Genomic DNA, 15,968 nt, shown 5'->3' with positions numbered 1-15,968 from the left:
AATTTTGCACTAGTCTGTTTCCTCAGTGCCTGGGCACATGTTAAACAGGCAATTTGTTGACTAAAGAAGTACCTAAAAACTACATTTTCTTCTAAGTGTATTGCAGGAAGCTGCAAATCTCAAAGCCCGAATAATCTAGTTTCCAGCAAAGGCATTTGGGATTTCTAATGGGTCTATTAAAGAACGTTACTATTACCCTGAATGAAACGCCTAGCGGTGTTTTAAAAAAGCACACCCAAATCCTACAACACAACAAACTCAGAAACCTTGTAAAGATGAGTCACGGCATTTTTATATTCTATTTAATACAAGGACTACAAATCATTAAATTAAATGAACCCTTAGTTGATCTAACACACTTTTCCAACTCTTAAAATTTTCAAAGAATCGTGTTAAGTTTTAAGATCTTCAAACAAAGCGCACAAAACAATCCCGGTTCCTTAAAAAATGCAAGTTACCTACTTCTTTAGACGAAAATTTTCGGGAGAAAAACAGGCAAAGAAAAAAAATCTTATTTGGAAAGCAAACCTTAAAAGAAAAAGAAGCCCTAACCGCCAGCGGTCCCGGGCTGCCCGCCCGGGTCGAAAGGGCGGCGGCGACAGCCAGCGAAACTTCAATGTCACCTGGTCGCGGGAGACGAATCTGCGGCAGTCCGTGCACGCGCGCAGTCCGCCGCGGCGTCTCGCTCCGCGTCGGCGAGCCAGGCGTCCCCAGGCGCAGCTCTGGACAAAGTCGGACGCACGGGGCCAAAACCGGAGCGCAGCGTCCCTTTCTCCGGCCGGGAACTTCTGTGACATAAGAAGCCGCCGAGTGCGCGCCTCCCCTCCCCCATCCCAACGCCGCAGACGCACAGGGTAGAGTCCCCTTCCGGGAGGTGCTACCACGCCCAGCCCGACGCCCAGTCTCCGCCGGCTGCTGGGGAATGTGGGGTGGGTGGGTGAGCGGACTCCAGGAACCCTCGGAGGGGCGGGGGCAGAGGGAGGGGCACCTCTAGCCGCACATTCGAAACAGCGCTCCTTGTTCTCGATGGTCCCCGCGCGGCCGTCTTATCGAACGCCATTTCCGGTTCCTTTTAAAGGCCCCACGCTGTGCGGCGCGGCGCGTGCGAGGAAGGTATAAAAGGGAGGGAGAGGGCAGGACCGAGGAGGAAGGAGGGAAAAAAAATAGCGGTAGAAGGGGCGGGGGAGGTGCAAAGGGCGCGCTCGCGCGTCACGTGACCGGGACGCGCCGTTCTTCCGTCGGCCATTTTAGGTGGTCCGCGGCGGCGCCATTAAAGCGAGGAGGAGGCAAGAGCGGCCGCCGCTGCTTCTTATTCTTTTTTAGTGCAGCCGAAGAGAGCGGGAGTGCGCGCTGCGCGAGAGTGGGAGGTGAGGGGGGCAGGCCAGGGAGAGGCGCAGGAGCCTTTGCAACCACGCGCGCCTTCTCTGTCTTGTGTGCTTCGCGCGGTACAGCGAGCGCGCGGCAGCGGCGGGGATTACTTTGCTGCTAGTTTCGGTTCGCGGCAGCGGCGGGTGTAGTCTCTTCGGCAGCGGAGGCAGTAGCGCTATGTCGGAGGAGCAGTTCGGCGGGGACGGGGCGGCGGCGGCGGCAACGGCAGCGGTAGGCGGCTCGGCGGGCGAGCAGGAGGGAGCCATGGTGGCAGCAGCGCAGGGGGCAGCGGCGGCGGCGGGAAGCGGAGCCGGGACTGGGGGCGGAACCGCGACCGGCGGCACCGAAGGGGGCAGCGCCGAGTCGGAGGGGGCGAAGATCGATGCCAGTAAGAACGAGGAGGATGAAGGGTGAGTAAGGGGCGGCAGGGGATAGTCAGGCCCAAGTAGTCCCCCCTCCCCCTCCCTATTCTCCGCCATTAGGCCTCGTTCCCGCTCTCCGCCCGCCCTCCAGGCCCCTGTGCAGCCTCCTCGCACAGTCCTCTTCTCTACGTTGGGCTCCCCGGGGTTTTCATATCTTTCTCCCCCTGCCTGCTTGTTACCCCCTCCCCCATCACACACGTTTCCACCTTTAGCCGTCACCATGCTTCTCCCCGGCCCGCCCTCCTTCCCTCCCTTGCCTTGGGTCTCCTCCCATCGACTTAGCCGCCAGGATTTTTTCCCGCCTGCCGAGGGGTACCTTTTTTCTTTTCCCTCTGTCTCCTCCGTTTCCAGTTTCTTAAAGTCCCGGACATAAAAACGCAGACAGACACAAAAGCCTTTATGCCTGGATAACTGAGTTTTATTCGGTGCTTCTCACTCCATCATCCTGAGACGATGCGATTTTTCTCTTTTTTTAATAAGCACATGCTTCGGTGAACGTGTAGGCTGTCCACCTTTGCTCCGTTTCGGTTTCAGGCCGAATTTTTTTAGATTTTATTGGAATAAGTTTCCCCTCGACCTATTCGTTTTTCTTCTTATACACGACCGCACAACGGCTTGCTTACATAGTCCCTACTTTTCAGCCTAGGGAACAAATTGGACTAGGTGAAATTCTGCGAGTCGCCTGTTGGGACGTTGGTTTTGCTCCACGGGCTTTCGGTTAAGTTCCCTGTCGGCAGGGCCTGCACTTGACTGGAGCTGTTATACCTCCTACCTCTGACTTGCAGGCTGCCCCCCCCCCTCCAAGTTAATTCTAATCGCGCACCCTTTTCGCGCTCTCAGCTGTTGGGTTCTCCAATTGTTTGTACACATTGTACTGTTATCCATTTTACTTTTTCTGCGCAACTTACATTTTTTTTTACAAAACGCTTTTTTCCCCCACCTGGTGCCCAGGATCCTTTTTTGGTCTCTCTTGATTTCTCCTTCCCGCTCTTATCCACTGTTAAAGGAGGCCCACCAGCCTTTTTTCAAAAAATGAATAAATCCTGTATTGTGCTATGGCATGACTTTTTTTTGCAGGGTTTTAAGTAACTTATTTCCTCCAATTGGAGGAATATATTACTTAAAGCTGCACTTAATATATTAAAATGCAGTATTTGGGAGTGGGAGCATGATACAGGAGTTAGCAGGAGGGACTAAATCAGGCTCTTTTTTGGGTGTTACTCTTGTTCTCATTACTATTGATCTTGGGTTAACGCTTCCATTCCTTTTTGTAGTGTGTGAAATTTTTTCCCCCCATTCTTAATAAGGAGAAGGGTGTTGGAAGGTAAAAGCAATAAAATGCCGCTTTAACCCAGTATTATAAAACAATTTCTTTTATTGGGAAAGAGCACAAGATTTGGAGGGGAGAGAGAAGCACTTTGGAGTATAGTACTTAACCTCAGCCCAGGCATACTTGTTAGGCTGTTAAATGCTGATTGTGCTGACTTCGGGAGAGTGGAGGTGGGATGGGAAACTAGCTTTTCTTAGTTAATCTTAATATATTTACAATTTAAGGAAGGAATATGTTAAATGTTTGAAAACTTAAGCATTTAATATTTTGGTTTTTGTTTTCTGAATTCTGTTCTTTAGGCAGAGACACCAAAATGATTAACTGTAACTTACTGTTTGGGGCAGGCTTTCTTTTAGACCTAATTTTTCAAATCACAAAGCAGCTGCCTTTGTAGTTATCTACTGTTGAACTGAAGTGTAAATGAATTGAAAGTTTTTAACCCTAACAATGTCAAAAACTAAAACTAGAATTTTGATTGGTTGCTGTACCGGTTGTTAATTCCCTAGCCATTCAAACTCCTCCCCACGACACACTGAAGCAGCGACGGCACAGCGGGAAGAATGGTAAAACTTTTAAATTTTATTTCTGTATAATAAAGGTTTCAGTAGTCATAACTTGCAGAGGCTGTGTTTTGGTTGGTTGCCCATTGATTCCCCAGGAAATTCTAGTCATTAGTACAGTAGGATATCTTGTACCTGGGATATAAAACCTTTTTCGGCATCATGAATGATCTTTGGGCAAAACTAATGCCATTACATGGTTTTTGGTCTGTGGTAATGCATGTAATTGTGGTGTGGCCAATTAAAGCTTGATGTAGTTAGTAATGATATATATATTTTTAACTGGACAAGAAAACAATACTGTAATTTCAAATTTGACTTTGTTAAGAATATTTTTGGAATTCTAAATTTAATGCTAAATGTGACAGTTACGTGCTATAAAATCTTGTGTTTAAAATGTCTTGCATGTTATACTGAAATATGTGGAGATGTCAAAAGCAAAGCAATTTTTAAAATGTTGCATATATGTATTATACAAAAATGTATGTTTTTTTAATCACCAACCATATTTGTAAATATAACTTGAATAAGAATTGGATATGTATTTTTCAGAGGCGGGCTGATGTGGCTTGCCACTACAGCTCTTAAATTAGATTTTTTATTTTGTGTGATTTGGTTGGAATGTTCATTATAGTTGGTTGGTTGACATGTATGTATTCACAGTTGCATGATTTCTCTTTGGAAGGCTGGTAGATTGACTATTGTTCTTTTTATCATTCCATTCCCTTAAATGTCAATCTTTCTGCCTTTAGGATTATATTTGAGTTTTCCAGGAGTTTTGTATCCACCACCACTGGAGTTTAGAGGGCCAGTGATTTGCAGATGGTTGACTTATATGTGTACAAATTCTTTTTTAAGAGCCCAGTTGGGATAACATTAAATTTTACACGAGCTTTGCTTATTACTATATTCTCATCCACTGAAATCTGTCCAGTTTCATATTGGAGATAAAACAGACTGAAGCAGTAGGGCTAAAGGGAAAAGGACAAAAACATGAGTCAGTTTCACATAGAGTGAAAATGTTTTTGATGAAAATTATACCTTTTCTGATATACCTTCACTGATAGTTCAATTTCACTGCTAATAGTGGCAAACTAAGATTATACTAGCTACTTGATGTTTCATCTCCATTACATGTTTCAAATCTTATGTAAGCAATTATTTTCAGTAATTTGAAAGGACCATAAACTTAGGTTTGAAGGTCACTGTTTTGACTCTTGTAAGAATTATACTTGCCCTGGTACCTAATACTATAACTTAACAAGTTTCTAAGTGACTTCTTAGAAAAAATGGACAATTAAGTGTTTATAGTTAATGAACATTTTAAATTCTGGCCAATTATCATCCACTGAAAATAGGATTTTACTGAGGTTCATTTAAGTTTAGCAAGTATACATTTAACATAAAGTGTTTTCATTTTTAAAGTCTAATATTTGCCTTTTTAAAATTACTGCCCAATCACCCAGTCTCACCCTTTTACAGATACGGTTTTCTTTTTGAAAAAAATACCTTAAGACCGTTAAACTTTTTGGTGTCTGTGCACTTGCAACCCTGTCTGTTCTTTTCTCCCTCTCCCAGTTTGAGGGAAATTGTGTAGCAGTTTCGTTCGTTAGTTTCAATAATATAAGACTGCTTAGTAGATATAAAATTATCTAAATTTAATTTCTTAAACACATTTCTGTGTGTATTTGATCCTAAAAATATTTAAAAAATCAATTTGTAGACTTGAAGGTTTTTAAAATTTTAAATATAAGAATAAACAGCTGTTTTAGGAGAGCATTCTTGTTACACCTCTAGTGGGTGTTTCCGGTTTACTATGGTCTTTTAGAATAATGACTCATTTCCATAGTAAAATGCCTTCCTGAGTTCACCTCATTTTAATCTTTCCAACTTTAATATCTTTAGTTTTTACTTACAAGCATTTGCACTGGAATTTCCCATTTTGGTTTGGACTCGTTATGTTCTCTACAGGGCTGCAGTTCTTTTAGGGTAGGTACTTTAAAATCAGTGTGTGGCAAAATATACATGCCATGTAGCAAGCTACCTGAAGGCAATTTTCAGACTCGCATGATCAGTGAAAAATGACAATACTGGGTTAGCTTTCAGACAATTTTGCAAGATTCAATTGGGCAGGAAACAAAATAGTCCCATTAAGTTATCAAAGGACAGCAATACTTTTCTAATAACAGGATGTTTGATCCAGTCTTCTAATAGTGTATATAAGCTCAGGTGTGGTGTTTTTGGTTTTTTTTTTTTTTTTTGCGTGTTTGGGAATTTAGTGAACTCTGCTATAGGTTGTCTCCTGTCTAAATTTTTAAGAAATGGGACTATACATGTTTTTGTTTTAAATATTTGAGATTATACCCTAGTGCTTCTGGGGCATTCTGAATATCATTTGCTTTGTAAAACAAGTACTTTTAGAGCAGTCTTGTGCCAACTTGACTGGCTTTTGATTCAGTAAAGTTGGGTTTACTGTAAAGGTGAAGCCCTGAATTGGATGGATCTGAATTTTAGCATTCTTTGGAACCTTTGACAGGTTTCCAGTGTTAAAATTTTACAAATGGATGCCCCCAAATCTCAAAAAGGATGACCCTCTAAGGAAGGAACATTAACTTCTCTCCATTTCAAATTCTTGTCTATTATGAAAGATAATAAAAATTACCTGACCTTTTGGGTTTGGAATTGGAGAATATCATTAAGTTTTTCAGTGCTGATTTTTAGGATAAATATACTTGCTTTAAGCCTTGTTTTTTTCCCTCAAGTCATGTGGCCTCTTCTATAAAGTAAGTGTATATTTATTGTGTACTTTTAGTATTGCCTGGGTATTCTGTCATCTGTAAGGCTGCCCTAATATAAGAAAGTTTTTAATCTATTGTGATTTATGGCCAACATGTAGGAATGATTCTTTTTATTAGCCTTCAAGTGATATATGACATCCTTGAAAGCATTTAAAAAGGAATAGAATAATAAGTTTTTTCCTGTTCTACTTAAAGCTGTGCACCACAAGTGTATACGGGTTCACAAATGGAGTGAAACATAACTTCTGTTAGTCCAAGTTTTATTTCATTTTAGTTTTGCTTCAACATTTTAGTGGATAGGGCACTGAAGTGGATGCTGGAAGCGTGGGATCTGTTACTGTTACTTCACTTCCAACAATGTGGTCTCAGGTAATATAACATGTTTGTTACTTGGTTTGCTGATCAAAGTGTTGGAAACAATGCTCACCAAAGGAAGATTGACTACGTAGCCTGCTTTCATAGCTTGTGTGTATATATCCTGTGTCTTAATAGTTGATACTGCCAGTGGTTTACTCCTGTGGAGTAAAGGTAAGCATGTTTCAGTTTCTGGAGTATTATATTGTACATTGGAGCTAGACATTTAAGACTATTTAGGGGTGGGATGGGGAGACTTGTATTACTGGCAGTTTGGTCGATAATCAAGGTGACAGTTTTAAGTATTGGGTCATGTTCTGTAAATTTCTACTTAGACTTGAAATTATCACAAACCCAAACAGCTAGGAAAAATCCTCCTTTTAGTCTTATGAGAAGCATAGATGAAAAACTCTCAGCAGATAGACTCAAAAAGTTACAATGTCTTATAAAAGAATGAATCTTCTATAGTTTTTCCCATTTACTATTAAGTAACATTAAAGTATTGCAAGATTCTGAAGTTTCATTATTCAAGGTAAAAGTCATTTTCTGAGTTCAGTGTTGATATCTAAATTGATTTCCAATAAAAATCTTTATAGAATTGTGAATGTGTAGTAATCTCAGTTAACCAGAACTTTAACCTTGAGGTTAAGGAAACCCCATTCCTTAACCTGTAGGTAAATTGGAGTGTACTTTATAAAGCTGATTGAGAGTTGATTTTAAAAGTAAAAGTACAAGATTCCTCCCTTGGAATTAAATGAAGAAAAAGGGGAGATTTGGGGTTAACCATTTAAAGCTTATTCAAAACCTGTCATGTTTAATTTATTAACTATTATGTTTTCAACTTATTTTTTTTTAGTCATTTAAGTTCATTTAGTGTGAAGTAATGAGATTTAATATACTAGGCTAGAGGGATTAATCTTTTTTTTTTTAATGACTTCTTGTAAAGCTATTCCAAAAATATTTTTAATACAGAATCTAAAATGATTGCCCTAACATGTTATACGGTCTAGTTGCAAAAAGTAAACCCATCCCTTTCATTATAGGTAACTAGTAACCTTTTAAAATCTATGATTTCTAAGGGGGGGAAATCATTTATGTGTTGGTGAGGTTTTGTTACACTTGATGATGTCATTTTGGGATATTAAAGGAATAATTACAATGATAAAATACCAGAAAATTTATTTAAATAAGGGTTAGTGGTATACTTGAGTAACATTACTCTACAAGTGACATGATTGGCCCGGCATGTTATGTACTTGAAATGTAAATCACACATTCCATTGTATTTTTTAAACTGTCAGAACTTGTTATGAAACCATGTATGGAAGATTGTGACTTGTTAGGAAGTGTTTAAAAGTTAGAGGGTTTTTTTTAATCCCTATTCCAAAATTGGGAGGAAGTGTAATGTGCTTATAATTTTACTTTGAGATGTTTCACGGTAAAGACTTGTTAGGGGAAGTATCTAAATAAAATACTGTTGGCTTTGGAGTGTTAAACCTAGTGACCTCAATAGTATAGAAAATAAGTTTCTTGGATGGGAAGAAAATGGGAGTATTAAATCAACATTCCACCAGCCAGAACTGCTTCATATGTATTGCCATTTATATTTTGAAATTATTCCTTACTAAAGTTATTGGCGATTATGTAGAGTACAGACGAGCCATGAAGATACTGGAACTTTATTTTAGAGTCTTAGACAACCTAATTTCTAGTCTATATATTTTTTACATGGAATACTTAAAAATTTCTGGGTTAAGTTTGAAAATAACCGTAGGATCCATTTATATAAAATTCATCCTGGCGTTTCCCCTTAATGTTGGAAACGTCATATAACCCATGCAGATTTTTAAAAATCCCATTAAGTAAATGCAAATGTTGCTTTGTTAAATTATGTTTAGATTGTGCACTTTTAAATAACGTATTTTTATTGAGCGCTTAGGATGCATCACAGTGTTCTGTGCCCTTTAAGTGTGTTTGTTCATTTAAGGCTCACATACATATATACAATGTATGCTTTTAGTCTCTTTTTTTTTTTCCTCTTTTACAGATGTGGAAACAATCATAGAATTCCCCCCTCCCCCCACTTCTTCGGGTCATACAGTTAGTAAATGGTGCAGGTAGGATTTATACCCAGGCAGTTTGGCTTACTGCCTCTATAAATTTACTTTCTCCACAAATATGTCCCACAAAACGGCCTAAATTCCTAAATGACACTGCATAGCATTTAGATAAGTCATCTGTACTGGGTTATATAACTCTTCCTGTCATTTAATATGGTGTAATACCAGTATCTTAAAAGCAAGATTTCAGTTGTTGAGTAGGTGTTCCTAAATTGAGTAGCCTTTGGGCTGCTAAATAATTTATAGGTAGGATTAAGAAATTCAACTTTGTTAATAAAATACTGTAGATGAAGTCCTTCATTTTAATTAGAATTACTGATTAACTACAACTAAGGATCAAATTTTAAACTTACATTGCAGCATTAGGAACCCATTTTTGTTACTATTTGAGTGAGTCTTGTGATGTAGTTTTAACTTGGCTGCTTAGGATTTTTCTGAAGTTCTGTCCCGACTTCATTGTCAAGTTATTTGCACATCCTGTAGGAGTGACAGCAACTTGCAAGTCAGTCTTTGTGTTCAGAGCAGCAGGGGTAGTCTGGATGGACAATACTTATGCTTTAAGCAAGATACAATAATATAAAATACAGAAAATTTAAATTGGTAACATCTTAAACCGTCATAATTTGAGGGGGAGAGCATGTCAGAATGCTGATATTCTAGGGAGGCTAAAAGAAGTTCCCATTTGTCCAGAATTAAGATAACAGACCTTTTCTTACTATACTATACTGTATATATACACTGAATAAAGATGGAATAAAGTTAATATGTTCCATTTAGTAAAGATAGAATGGATTTGGTAGTTTGTGTTCATTGCTTTAGCTGTCTGGTTGTCCTCTAATACTGTCCTGCAATATTAGAGCAGAAGAAAAAAGTGCTTTTTGGGGCTACCAAAATGTAATGCATTTGCTTCAGAAGTGTCACTTGGGCTCTTGCCCAGAGACTTTATTTTTACGCAAAATTTGAAAAGTTAGAGTGCTGGCTACTTACTACAAAAATGGGAGAAGGAGGCATTTTAGAATAGCAACTGGTGATTAATCTGGCAAAATAAGAACTTGTTAAAAGAGCTAAAAAATGAGATATACTTTATGTATTAAATAGCTCTCTATCAGAAGATGCTACAGGCATGCTATAGTAGAATAGGGATGACTGACCACTGTTAATCATGATTACTGTATTTGATTAAGAAGGCAGAAGAGTGATATATTGTAGAAAAAAATTTTATTACAAATTAGGGTTAAAGTTGGGGAGAGATTAGGGAAGGCTGGCAATGCTTTAAAGAAGGTGGAATATTTGGCTCTCATTCTCTAAAGGTGTTGGATAGCTGAAGTTTCATTACATATTTTGCTCTAATTTTTTGAGAAATAGTAATCATTCTGTGGAATATGTGTAAATTATAGCTGAACCAGAATACTTTATATCCTAGATAAATGGGATTTGATTGTTTAGGAAGGATAACATCTTAAATACCTTTTAGTTCTAAAGTGGTGGGCACATTTAACAACTTCTCTACCAAAGACTATTAAAGGTGGGAAATTTCTTTGGAGAGCACTTTATTGGGCTAGTTGATGAATTAGAATGCTTACCTGATATTTAAGAAAACTGACTTCTTATGCTGTAAAAACATTTGGGGCTTGTGAATAATAGTAGGGCATGCCTCATAATTTATTTCTTTGTCATTGTTTTCTGTTTCTTAATTTTAAAATAATGACACTTAACCCAATATAAACATTGCCTTGGTTAAATAAAATCAAAACTAGTTCTTTCTCAATAGATAACAAAAGCCTTTTTTTTAAAAGCTAAAGTTGAAAGGCAAAATTGTGTGGTTTATTTATTCCTCAGATATTAGATATTCTCTTTAGGCTGAAGTAATGTCAAACTTAAATTATTGATGAAAAGTTTCTATAATTATACAATTGGTGATTTAATAGTTAAATTTCAACTTAATTAAAGTTTCTGTTCTGGAACTTATGGAATATTTGAGCAAGAGGTCATTGCTTTACTAGTTTTCTTATCTTTAAAAAGATGGTAATGTCCTCACTTTTTGAAAGGGTAGATGTTGGCAATGAACTTTCATCTATAAAGAAAATGCTCTGGATCTTTAGGTTAAAAAATAAGGCGTTTAAGGCAACTTCAGTGATTAAGGTTGGATGGTAGAAGGTGCTTTATTTGAATGAAAGAAAATGTAATTGAAAATACCTCCACATATCCCCCCATGGAATTGGCAGTAAACATGAAAAATACCTATACAGCATGGGTGTTTTGTTCATTTGACTATAAAGTACAGAAAGTGTTAATAATGGTTACTTCAAGCATGGAAGTTTTATTAGAGAAAGTCCTGAAAGTTAAGCATATAAATGGCCCGGCTCTAGAATACATGTACAAGTTGAAAATCTAACCTGAAATAGCAAGCACAATATATGCCTAAAGTAAGACTTCTTTTGCATTAAAAGTTAACTTTCATAAGAAGTAAAAACAAATCTGTGGGTTAAATAGTAAGATCAGTAACACCTCAGTTAATCGGGCATCTTTAGGGAGAAGCAGACGCAAGATCTTATTCTAGGGATAAAATTGGCCTCTTGTTGCAAGAATTGGCTTTAGTGGCAATATCCTAAAATCCCACAAGATGTAGATGTTTCCTGCTTAATTTCTTTCCAGAGCTGGAAGTTAGCACCACATCCCCATCCCCCCCATGACCCACCCCAGTTATAAAGATGAGAAATCATTGAGCAAGGATGATTTTATTCCCACAGTGAAATTTTTAGCCCTCACGTAACAAATTCTGACAGTTTACCCTTAAAATGAAAATCTCCAGTCCTGTCTCTTTAAAAGGTAGGATATACGTTAGCTCTTTTTGGAGAGGGAGCAGATCTAAAAAGGATCTGAGCTTTATGGCCTTTTGCTGGAAAAAGCAAAACAAAACAATTTTCACCTTAAAATTTTGTTTGGAGTATATATTTTTGGTCTTAAAGTGTCTTGGTGGTTTCTGTTTACCGCCGGTCACTTTTAGCATTTTGAAGGTTTAAATATTGCTGGTTAACTGAGGTTCTACTGTAAATAAATCATCAGGTTAATTAGTGGATTGTGCTTCAGTGGATAATTCTTTTTGTTCACTGAATTGTTTACATGATTACTTTTGTCTTTAAGGACTTTTAACATCAAAAAACTTGGTTTACAACTTAATTGTGAGACTTAGAATTTTCCATTTTATGTGCTAAGAGTTTTGTTTATAAGAGAACTTAAATAGAAAGGAGCTTCAGCATAGACATGCTGTCGCTGTGATCAACGGGGACTACATAGCCTTTTTACAAGTATAATGAAGATTTGGAAGAGAAATTTGAAGCTAAAATTCTTTTTTGCTGTTACCACTATTTAACATGTAATTTAAGAAAGACTTAATGTACAGTTTTTTACTTTGAGGATAGATACATTTATCTTTTTGGCAAGTCAAAAGAATCTGCTGCTTGCTCACTATATTGTAATTATGTAGGTGCAGCAGTGATAAAGCAAACCTTTTCACAACTGGAATAGGGTTTTCTTGATATGTGGTCATGTAGGAAGAATGACATTTTCATATACTGACCAGTAAATTAGTGCAGTTTGGAAAAGGTATTGATGTGTGGATACTTAAGGCAAAGTTTGATTTATTTTTTTAGCATTTTAATATTGCTTTTTGTCTTTACAGGAAAATGTTTATAGGCGGCCTTAGCTGGGACACTACAAAGAAAGATCTGAAGGACTACTTCTCCAAATTTGGTGAAGTTGTAGACTGCACTCTGAAGTTAGATCCTATCACGGGGCGATCAAGGGGTTTTGGCTTTGTGCTATTTAAAGAGTCGGAGAGTGTAGATAAGGTAGTGTGTTCCGTGTTCTGATCAGTTAATATAAAATATGTGAATAGTTTGATAAAATTAATTTGTCCATGTGTGATTTCCCATTTTGCAATAATACTAAGGGATACAGTTCAAGCCAGTACATTTTATGAAGAGTCAGATAAAAGAACTGTTTACTGTGCCAAGTATATCTTTAATGAAAAATTATAAATATGCCCAAGTATTAAAAACATTGTTTACTGAATACCTTCTGTGTGTCAGGCTCTACTACATAAATGTAAATTAACTTAAAATACTGAGACTTAAAGATGGTTAAAAGGATGTGCTGTGACAAGTTCACAGAAATACAGAGCTTGAAATATGCTAGGTAAAAAACTTTGAATCATTTTAGTCTTGGGCTAAGGGAAAGTAGCAATCATGTTTATATTGCTAATAGTTGAAGGTGTGATGTTTTCTAGTTGCTGATAAAATTTGTGTCTCTCCTCCCCATTCTTAAGGACCTTCATGTTTAGACACTGGTGTATGTAGCTGCTGTCACATCACAATTTGGCAGTTTAATCATAAGCCAGTCAACATATGCCTACCATTAGCTATATTTAACTATAATTATTTTTAAGTAAGTTAATATAATAGTCTGTGAATTTTAAGATACAAATATTTAAACTGAAAAACTTCAATTTCCTTAGGTCATGGATCAGAAAGAACATAAATTGAATGGGAAGGTGATTGATCCTAAAAGGGCCAAAGCCATGAAAACAAAAGAACCTGTTAAAAAAATTTTTGTTGGTGGCCTTTCTCCAGATACACCTGAAGAGAAAATAAGAGAGTACTTTGGTGGTTTTGGTGAGGTATGTGATAATGTTTTGAACCAGTTTTGTTTTTTGTTTTTTTTTCCCTTTCCCTTCCAAAATTAGTGTGAATATAATTGTCACATTAAGGGTTTTTCACAGTTTTGAAGTTTGGGCAGATTATGTGATTATTTTTGCAATAATGATATTGTGTAAATACTTCATTAGCTGATCTTTGAGGGCTAGATGATTACATTTTTCTCATTTATTGAGGAACTTTGGGCACAGGGTACACAAAGATGAAACAGACATTCTTTTTTTTTTTTTTTTTTTAAAGATTTTTATTGGGGAATTGGGGGGGATGGGAACAGTGCTGGGGAATTGGGGGAAGGGGAACAGACAAGTTGCTGTCGTTTTTGTTCTTCAGTCTAGTTGTGGAGGACGTTGCTTCACTGGCCCAAGTTGGCACCATCATTGCGCTGTTCCCGGGCGAGGCAGATCAGTCACCGGCTTCTGGACGGCCGCTCACTGCGGCTGCTGGCCGCTCACGCTGGCTGCTGGCTACACACGGCAGCCCATGGCAACCCACTGCCACAGGGGCTGCAGCCTCTGCCGTCGCCAGCGACTCACGGCTGCCCAGCTCCAGGTTGAGCTGTTGTTCAGCATCTTAGCTGTAGAGGGCAGTGTCACTGGCCCTCATATGTGGGATCCGAACCGGGGCCATCTGGCGTCCCAAGCCAGTTCCCAACCATCGCGCCACTCGGCCGGCCCTGAAACAGACATTCTTGAGGGACTTACCAGATTAAGAGAAGAAATAAAAATACAAATAACATGAAGAAATCCAGATTGGAGTACCTGAGATACAGAAGAAAATGGTTCATTTGTGAACACATGTATGAGCAAATTTTGAGGCTAATTGCAGACTTAGTGAAATATTGAGATAGAGGTTCCTTTTATGAATGAATGATTTAAAGCTAGGAGGAGAAATTTGTGGCCTTGGGCCCCAGATACAGCATATAGACATCTCTCACTTGATTCAAACAAGGCATGTTGTGTTGTTGGAAATTTGAGATATTTCCCACAATCTGGATATCTAGCTTTTCTCTAATTGTAAGAGCAAGCAACATTGGAAGTGCTTTTTTGCTTGGCAGTAGCTATCTTAAGATGAGTAGCAACTTCCACCTTGGGGTGGGCGTATGTTCTTCAGTTTTCAGGTCTTCATACTCCCCATTTTCTCCCAAATGCAGTTACTTTTCTTGTTTTTCTTAAAATTGTTTCCTTCTTGTGTTTGGTGGACATTTGAGTTTGTGACCCTTAAATTAGGTAGCAAGTAGTACCCCGTGAAACTTGTTTTTATTAAAAATGGGTTTGAAGACATTTTAGGTGGATATTCTAATTTGAAGAATTCTTCTAAAGATTAGAATTAACTGGGAGAGGGACATAGTCAAATAGAGCTTGAGGGCCAAATGTGTTTTCTTTGTGTACTTTTCCCCACTAAATTTGTGCTCTTAACAACATGCAAACTAAAGCATTTAAACTTATTTTTTTGACATTAGGTGGAATCCATAGAGCTCCCCATGGACAACAAGACCAATAAGAGGCGTGGATTCTGCTTTATTACCTTTAAGGAAGAGGAACCAGTGAAGAAGATAATGGAAAAGAAATACCACAATGTTGGTCTTAGTAAAGTAAGTTAGCATTAATATAATTGCAGACTTAATAAAACTAGCTTGTTGTAAAGAGTTTAATCATCTAGCTTTCTGTAAAGGCTTGAGTTGGCATGCTTGTCCTTTAAAGATGTTTCATGAGCTCTATTCATCAAAGTCATTGATCAACTATTTTTGCTTTCATTGGGGAGCAGTAGGGAAACATTTATTTTTAAGTGAACTTTTGTCTAGGCTTTACCAAGACATATATTTGAGGACAAATAGAATATAGTAACATCTCAAGCAAATATGTCTTTGATATCATTAGAAGTGATTATTTAAATACTACAGATTTTCATTGATAAACTGATTTTGAGGGAAGTATCATATTAGCCAACTGTATCTTAGTATTGGCTATTCTGGTTATTATAAACTTTGCTTTCTTTTTCGTTTTTGTCTTTATTATTCTACGTGTTTTCTTGCTCCAGTATAATAACGTAGTTTTTTTCTTTTAGTGTGAAATCAAAGTAGCCATGTCGAAGGAACAGTATCAGCAACAGCAGCAGTGGGGGTCCAGAGGAGGATTTGCAGGCCGAGCTCGTGGAAGAGGTGGTGGTAAGCCAGAGCCTAAGTTTACTGTCTTAAGCTTTTCTGCTTTTTAATTATCCTGAAGTAAAGATCTTTGCTGATCTTCTGACTTTAGTGAACCTATTAATGTGCTGCAGGCCCCAGTCAAAACTGGAACCAGGGAT

General features: G+C 38.1%; 1 protein-coding gene across 5 annotated transcripts in view; it reads left to right on the top strand.

The window, feature by feature from the left end:
* Nucleotides 1-1,237: 1,237 nt before the first annotated feature.
* The window catches only part of HNRNPD (heterogeneous nuclear ribonucleoprotein D), a 23,662-nt gene continuing 8,931 nt past the window's right edge, over nucleotides 1,238-15,968 (top strand). Inside the window, exons 1-7 of one of the 5 annotated variants that reach the window (XM_019652173.1) lie at nucleotides 1,238-1,778; nucleotides 3,627-3,683; nucleotides 12,635-12,803; nucleotides 13,469-13,630; nucleotides 15,127-15,258; nucleotides 15,732-15,831; nucleotides 15,942-15,968. The exon at nucleotides 15,942-15,968 is cut by the window's right edge and continues 120 nt beyond it. In XM_019652173.1, the coding sequence (XP_019507718.1) occupies nucleotides 1,546-1,778; nucleotides 3,627-3,683; nucleotides 12,635-12,803; nucleotides 13,469-13,630; nucleotides 15,127-15,258; nucleotides 15,732-15,831; nucleotides 15,942-15,968 (880 nt within the window). In that variant the 5' untranslated portion in view covers nucleotides 1,238-1,545. The remainder of the gene's footprint in view (nucleotides 1,779-3,626; nucleotides 3,684-12,634; nucleotides 12,804-13,468; nucleotides 13,631-15,126; nucleotides 15,259-15,731; nucleotides 15,832-15,941) is intronic. The other 4 variants (XR_002125133.1, XM_019652174.1, XM_019652176.1 and 1 more) reach the window with 4 other exon arrangements.

The sequence above is a fragment of the Hipposideros armiger genome, unplaced genomic scaffold (genome assembly GCF_001890085.2).
Source record: "Hipposideros armiger isolate ML-2016 unplaced genomic scaffold, ASM189008v1 scaffold_175, whole genome shotgun sequence".
In the NCBI taxonomy this organism is placed as follows: Eukaryota; Metazoa; Chordata; class Mammalia; order Chiroptera; family Hipposideridae; genus Hipposideros; species Hipposideros armiger.
The sequence above is the reverse complement of the archived record's forward strand: the minus strand, read 5'-3'. Positions and strand labels throughout refer to the sequence as shown.